At 37.8% G+C, this 8,196-nt stretch overlaps 1 protein-coding gene across 1 annotated transcript; it reads right to left on the reverse strand.

Moving 5' to 3' along the window:
• Window positions 1-5,350: 5,350 nt before the first annotated feature.
• LOC141519325 (olfactory receptor 5P80-like) lies at window positions 5,351-6,301 on the reverse strand. Its single transcript, XM_074231604.1, has one exon. The coding sequence runs from the start codon at window positions 6,299-6,301 to the stop codon at window positions 5,351-5,353; it is 951 nt and encodes a 316-aa protein (XP_074087705.1).
• Between the last annotated feature and the right edge of the window lie 1,895 nt (window positions 6,302-8,196).

The raw sequence follows: 8,196 nt of genomic DNA on the forward strand, positions 1-8,196 counted from the left end.
GCACTGACTTGGTCTGACCTTATACTTTCACGCCTGTGCCAGCTATATCTTCCACTCAATGTTCTAAGGAAACACTGAATGATTATGAGGACATCTTTATCTTTCTATGAACTGGAACCCCTATTGCAATGTATTTTTCTTTGCTGTTAGCTCACAATGAATACTGCCCCAGCTCCATTTGTCCAAATAATGTCAATGTAATTTTATACTGAAATGTGTACTAAGAAGATAAAGCAGGCATAGAAGTAACAATATTCCCCACTCCCTCATCCCTGGAGGTGGAAAACACTCTACTCTAGGCCACCTTGGTGCCTGGGGAAGAGTGGATTCTGATTTACTACATAGCATTCTTCCCTACAAAATTCACATTAAAATTTGGCAAAGCAATTTGATGAGTCTGAGACTTGGGTAAAACTAAGTTGTGTCCTCGAAACCTGAATATTAAACTCACGATTCTATTCCTGGCCTTCCACATTGTTTACTCTCTTGACTCTTCCCCTTCTCCTGAAAAAAAAAACTGTGATAAGCATGTTTGTGCACAGATGAGAGGATGAGTTTGGCCACAATGCCAAAGAATTTCAAGTGGGACTGGAGCAAGTATGGTGATAGATAGAGCAGCATTTGAATAGCAATGAAAATTCTATCCATTTTGGCAGGGGAGGCAGCCTGAGAATACTGTCTATGAATATTCCTTATTGCTACTCTGCCATTCAGCACAAATGATATGATTGATTTTTCAGTTTTCTTCCTCCTCCTCCTCCTCCTCCTCCTCCTCCTCTGTCTCTGTCTCTCTGTCTCTGTCTTTCTGTCTCCCTGTCTCTCTCTCTCTCTCCTCCCCCTTTAGCTGGCAATGCCTGTGTTAACCCCAAAGTCTTCTTCTTTAATCCAGTTTGTTTACATTTTTCTTCAGTTAGCATTGCAATATGGGATCAGTCAAAAGTGTGATTGATCACGGCAATCTCTTTTCACATAGGTTCCTTATTGGCAATGGGATGCAAGAGACAGGGACAGTGCTGCGTTTGACCGAAAATACGATGGAGATAATATGCTATTGGAAAAGGTCCTGATCATCAAGTCTCCAAATGCTGAAATTAATTGAAGAAGATCACATTGATTTTTATTTTACAGTTTCCCAAAGTCTAAATCTAATTCTTGCCCTTAGGCAAAAGTTGAGCCCAACAACAATTTCATTCTGGTAGAAGAACTGACAGACTTACACAGTAGGGCACATTGCACTCCCTTTCTGCCCATGCTCAGAAAGATACTCCCCTCCAAAGGTGAAACCATGGGTAGGGACTAAAGAGAAAGTCTCATTTGATGAGAGGAGTAGAAGTATAGGTGAAGACTCATTGTCCACCTTAGAAAAGTGAGAGTCAAAGAGGAATAGATTAAGGATCCTTATCTTTTATCTCTTGCTATAGTCTTGCTCAATCATTTCATCTATATTAAAACCTTCCAAGAGAAGCTGCTTCACTTTTTTTTTTTGTTTCATGAGTTGGGACAATCACAGGTTTTATCCCAGATGACCAATCCACTGGAGTTGAACTTCTTTGTACTTAGATAGACAAATTTTCTAAATGCAGATACAGTGCTTTGCCAACATGATTTTTTTTAGGGTTTTATAAGGCAAACAGGGTTAAGTGGTTTGCCCAAGGCCACACAGCAAGGTAATTATTGTCTGAGACCAGATTTGAACTCAGATACTCCTGACTCCAGGGCCGGTGCTTTATCCACTATGCCACCTAGCTGCCCCAGCCAACATATTTCAAGACAAAGGAACCCTTCAGGAAGCTTGTGTTCCATTGACTCAAACCTTGGGATTGCTACTATGCTAGAATGAGGAATGTGATTTGGATTTCTTGCAATGTTGTTATTGTTGATGACTCTTCATCCTCAAAGAGGACCAAAGACATCAAGAGGGTGATTACTTGCATTTGAATTGGATTTAAGTGAGACAGTATTGTGCAAAATTGTCAGCCTCATTCTATATTTGTGGTATCTATTATTGTAGCAGGGAAGTTCTGGGAACTGAGAAATATTGTGATCATTTGTGTGAGAACACATATTGTGACTTTTTAAGTATTTACTGTATTGTTTTGTTTTGCCTTGATGGATGGCTGTTGGTCATGCCCATGGATGCCAAGCCTCTTCAGTAGGCAGCAAAATGTCACTCCTGAATTCATGGCACTAAGGAACTCTACTCAAGCAGTCACACCAGGTGTTAACTAAGCCCAGCACAATAAAATAAAGAAAAATTGTGAAGGAAAAAAGAAAAAGGAACTAACATTATCAGTCTATGTGTATGTACAATAGACTCTACCACTCCTACACCAGGTTTTGGCCATTCCTTAAACACCACCTGGTTCAACCCACATGGAATTGTATTTGAGCAGGGTTCTACCCTGGCTAGCCCTTCTTTCCCTAATTGTCTCTCGGCCAGGCTGCTCCATGCATTTCTTCTTCCTTCCTCTCAGCTGGATCTATGTGTACTAACTTAATGGTGCTGGATCAATGGTGCGCCATCTCCATTTGGCTGAATCTATGTTGATCAAAGTCTCCTTTCCTTTCCTGTTTTTCTTTTTACTTGACTATCTATTGACTTTGCTCTTCTCTTTCAAACATCTCTTTGCTTAATTTTCTTATTCACCTACTTTCTCACCTTGTAACTATTTCTTTAAAATAATTATCCCCTTTACTATTCTCCCCAGTGATCTAATTCTTTGCTTAACTCCATCATCTTCTTCACCTTGTTAAAGTATCTAAACTTGATTTCCATAGACTACTCTTCATCTTTAGGGATCTCTCTCTCACTTCAGCTAACAGAGATACTGAAACTCACTATCTACCTGCTTCTCCAAAGGACCTAATCTGTGAACTCTTTAGTAACTTGTGAACATTTGTAGTGATTTGTCAAACTGTTATGCAACTTGTAAATTAAAGGCTAAGTTTTTTTTTCTGCCTGAGTCAGAGTTAGGTGAGTTCTACATGCAAACAAATCATAGTTATATTTCTCTATCCCAGTCTCCAGACCTGTTCATACATGAAAGGACAATTAGATGAGTCTGAGTCCATGTGAGTTTCAAAAGGTCAGAAGCCTAAGATGAAAGAAGTTTGGATAATGGAATCTATAACTAGAATTTTTGTACAACCAATTCCAGACCACCTGGAGAGCATTAAGAAGAGACCAGAACCCTCAATTTCAAGTCAAGATGCCTGTTTCTACAAGCAAGGAAAAAACTATGTGTTGACTCTATCATGTTTGGAAGTAAAATAGACAAAGCCAATATTTTTGAGCAACTGCTTTATGTTTGAGCCTGCTCTCCCAGGGAATTGGGTTAATAAAGAGGAAAGTATGTTAAACCTCCATTGGCACCTGTTTCTAACTTTTGGTTATATTTTATTTTTTAGTAAATAACACTTTTATAAAGCTCCTTGATGATGATTAGCATTAACTAATATTGGAAAACTAATGAATTTGGGTAGATATTAATTGATATTAGAAACTGATGTTGGAAAAAAAATTGAAACGGGGCCAGGGGTTCAAGCAGACGGTATTAGAAAAAACAGCACTATCCCTTAAAGTTAAACCTAGAACCAAGAGGTCAGGCACCTTGTTCTGTGAATCCTCACTTACTAGTGATTATGTGAGTTGGGATAAGTGCCCCTAAGAGTCTGTATTTACAACCCAATAAAATAAAGAGAAATTATGAAGAAAAAAGAGAAAAAGGAATTATTAGATAAAATAATTATGATCAGATTATACAAAGGTGTTTTTTTTTGTGAAATGATATCATTGGGGGGAAGATTAAAAAGGAAGACTTACAGCAAAGAATAGACAATGCAGAATTATTATCAAAGTTAAATGTTAAACTTAAGTTTGAAAAGATAAATAGCATATTATGTCAGCTAGCAGGACATAGGATACAAAAGTAGGAACCTGGTATAGGAACCTGAACCTATGTTCAGACCTGGCCTCCTTATTTTAACAAAATATTGAAAATCTGGAGAGCTCTTAGAGGAGGATAGCTAAGTTGGTTGTTAATCAAAAAGAATTGGAACTGTTTACCTCATGCCAAGTACTATATACTATAATTTAGAGTACAATAAAAATAAAAAAAGGATCTTGCCTTCTAGGGGCTCACATTCTGTTGGGAGAGACACCATGTAAATAACCAGGTCCATAACAATTATAAACAGGGTCCATGGAAAGTCATCTTAGAAAGGAAGGTACTTATTGCAACCATTGAGCTGTCTTGAGGAAAACTCAGGAAACTAACTGGCAGAGGTGGGGGGGGGGGACAAGCTATATCAGGTTTGTAAGATAGCCAGTGGAAGACACAGGTGATGGAGAGTCATATGTGGGGGAAGACAAATAGCTCAGTGTAGCTAGGTCAGACACTGGAAGGATGGAAGGAAAGGGTAAGACTAAACATAAGGGGTCAGGTTCAAAAAGTTTTTATTTTTAAATCATTCTTTATTGATTGCTTTTGTTTTTCATGGACTAGTAGTTTCTTCTAGTAGTTTTCCCTTCTCACCACTCCCAAATAACTATCCAATAGGAAAAAGAATACATTTTTCACATATGCAATCATTGACAAAAGGAATGTCCCTGCATATACCAAAATACTTATAACATCACCTTTATGGTAGAAAAGAACTGGAAACAAAACAGTTACACAATGATTGAGGAAAGGCTAAAGAAATTTTGGCAGATGAACACAATGGAATATTACTGTACTGTAAAAAAAGAAATATGGTTAATATAGAAAAATAAAAAAAAATAAATGATCTGTTACAAAGTGATGAAAGAGGCAAAAACAAAACACACATAGGGACTCTAACAATGGAAATAACAACTCCCAAAAATCAATAGATAATGAGTGTTGTAAGATTTCAAAAAACAATCCCAGATCCAGAGCTGTGAGAAGACATGTCTTCCTAATCTTTTGCAGAAATGGTAAAGTCCATACATGAGGAACATCACATATATTTTCAGAACTATGCAAGGAGTCATCAAATTCACAAATTTAACCCATAAACCTATCAATTCTATACCCATTAATTTGCATGCTTCATCCTAACCATTTTATCAATTAAAATATTAAATCTGTATGAAAAGACAGTTTAATTTTTTCCTTATGTCTCCAAACTTATCACAATGCCTGGGTCATCGGGTTTTTTTTAGGTTTTTGCAAGGCAAATGGAGTTAAGTGGCTTGCCCATGGCCACACAGCTAGGTAATTATTAAGTGTCTGAGACTGGATTTGAACCCAGGTACTCCTGACTCCAAGGATGGTGCTTTATCCACTATGCCACCTAGCCACCCAGGGTCATAGGTTTTTAATAATATTTATTGAGTTGTGTTAAAAAAATGGTATTTCCTACTCACGAGTTTTCTCAAGGCACCTTTTACTTCCTTGTTTCTTAGACTGTAGATCAAAGGGTTCAACATGGGGATCATTACAATATAGAAAACAGATACCACCTTATTCTCATCCATTGTGTAGCTGGACTTAGGCATCACATAAATGAATGTAATGGTGCCATAGAACAAAGTGACTGCTGTGAGGTGGGAGGAGCAAGTTGAGAAAGCTTTGGATCGCCCCTCAGTGGAATTTATTTTCAGGACAGAGAAAAGGATGTATACATAAGAGATTATGATAATTAACACTGTGATCACAATCACCAACCCAGTAGAGGCAGCAGGAAGAATTTCAACAAGATTATCTGAAGAGGTGGAAAGTTTCACAAGTGGAGAATAATCACAAAAAAAGTGATTGATCATATTGGGACCACAGAAGGATCGATTTAATAAGCAACCAGTAACAATACAAGTATTGGCACAGCCACCTAGGTAGGACGTGATGAGTAACAGAGTGCAGACCCTAGTAGACATGTTGGTAAAGTAAACTAGGGGTCTACAGATGGCCATATACCTATCATAGGCCATGACAGCCAGCAGGAAGCACTCAGCCATGCCAAAGGTGCCCCCACAGAACATTTGGGTCACACAGCCTTCCAGAGGGATTCTGATTTTGTCCACAAGGAAGTTCTTGAGCATAAGAGGTGTGACAATTGAGGAATATGTAGCATCTATGAAAGCCAAGTGACTGAGGAAAAGATACATAGGAGTGTGAAGTTGTGAGCTATTTCTGATCAATATGATTATGATAAGGTTACCTACTAAGGTGACAGCATAGACACCTATAAAGATCACAAAGAGAATAACACGAAGGCTTGGATCATCTGTTAATCCCAAGATAATGAATTCAGTCACAGCAGTGCAGTTATTGCCAGACATCTGTCTTGGAAAAAGCCCTTAAAAGACAGAAGAGAAGGAGATTAATATAGAAACCAAGACTAAGATTTCTATATGTCTATTGATGTATTCAGGACATAATCACTGGCTACTTGTTACATGCCCATCCAGCTATTTTACTCTATAATACTTTGGTCCAGTGTAACCAATGTATGGTTATCCAATATGCCCATAGGAAAAGCAGAAATTAATAATAGTTTTCCTCTAAATTTTTCCCCTAGAAACTAACAATATGCTAGAATTCGCCAATTTTGTCATTTTGACAGGGTGAAAAAAGTCCATCAGCATAGAGAGTAGTTGAATCCCCACTATAGGAGTCTTTCTTAAATATAAGCTGAAACTATATCCCAATGAGTAAATGCTCTTCTGCTAACTAACCACTATTAATTCCTTCCAAAGAAACTGAGTCTAAATTATGATACTTGTTCTCTCCAAAGACCACTTTTCATAAATGAAAATGTTATCTGCCTAATGTTAACTGACTACGAGTTAAGTCCTGATTTTCAAAATGATCCTAATGCTCTCAAATCACTAAGTCAAAGGAATGGGGAATCTGTATTACAAAGAGATATATTAGCCTAGATATTGCTGGTCTAAAAGACGAGGACATTTCCCATGGTAACCTCTGTTATTTCTAGGTAAAACAATGGGAAGTATGCATTCATCCTGCTATATATGGAATCCTTCATTTGCAGAATAGCTTAGAAGACTGTGGTCTAGGAGTGGCAAGGCATTGCAGTGGATAGAGCACCAGCCCTGGAGTCAGGAGTACCTGAGTTCAAATTCGACCTCAGACACTTAATAATTACCTGTGTGGCCTTGTGCAAGCCACTTAATCCCATTTGCCTTGCAAAAACCTAAAAAAATATTGTGGTCTAGGAAATTAGTGGCAGTTTCATGCACCATAACCTGAGGAATAGGACTGCATTGGAGTGATGTGGAAATGTTTCTATGAACTGATTCAGAGTAAACTCAGTAGCACTTAAGGAACAGTTTATGTGACAACCGCCATAATCACAACAGAGAAAACCACTTTCAAAGACCTCTGAATTTGAACAAAAAGAGTGACAACATGTCTTCAATAGACTATGAAGATACTTTCCCTACCACTTCTTGGCAGAGGGGTGATGGACTAGAGATACAGAATGAGACATACATTTTAAGACATGGTGAATCTCTTGATAATTAAGGATCACAGAGGTTCAGTCATATACCCACACTCTCAGCTCTCCTTGCTGCAAGGCCAATTCTTTTTCAACCACATCAACCAATAAATATAGCAATGAAATTCCTCCCCCAAAACTTCAATGTGAAAAGTGAGGGAAAAGTGATCCACAAAACAGATATTTCCAAGTACATAGAGAACTTTAACTGTTTCCTGACTTAACCATTTTCTTTTAGGCACTTAACTGAAGGTTTAGGATATATGATATAACCTGTAGTAGATCAGAATTGACTTTCTAAGATGCTGTGATAATGGTCTGTGAATATAGCATACTTTCAAATCTTTGACCTTGAATGGCCCTAGAGGGACCAGATATGTGCTTCCCTTATTTCTTTTAATAGAGGTAGTCGTTATTTAACATTTCCCAGCTTATCTTCTTCCCATCAAACTCTACTTACAGAAAAGGTTATCACAAATATTACAGAGAAAGTAAAACCATTTATCATTTATCTGGAGGCCAGATATATGAAAATCCAAATCACAAATGAATCTGAAAAAGAAAAAGAGAGAGAGAAAGACAGAGACAGAGAAAGAAGCAGAGAGAGACAGAGAGAGACAGAGAGACAGAGAAAGAGAGACAGAGAGCGAGAGACAGAGAGACAGAGAGACAGAAACAGAGATACAGAGTTATAGAAACACAGTATAGAGTCAG

Source organism: Macrotis lagotis, chromosome 3 (genome assembly GCF_037893015.1).
Source record: "Macrotis lagotis isolate mMagLag1 chromosome 3, bilby.v1.9.chrom.fasta, whole genome shotgun sequence".
NCBI classification, from domain to species: Eukaryota; Metazoa; Chordata; class Mammalia; order Peramelemorphia; family Peramelidae; genus Macrotis; species Macrotis lagotis.

Bases quoted from the DNA above. Each gene is read 5' to 3' on its own strand.
- LOC141519325 (XM_074231604.1), bottom strand. From the start codon at position 6,301: ATGTCTGGCAATAACTGCACTGCTGTGACTGAATTCATTATCTTGGGA.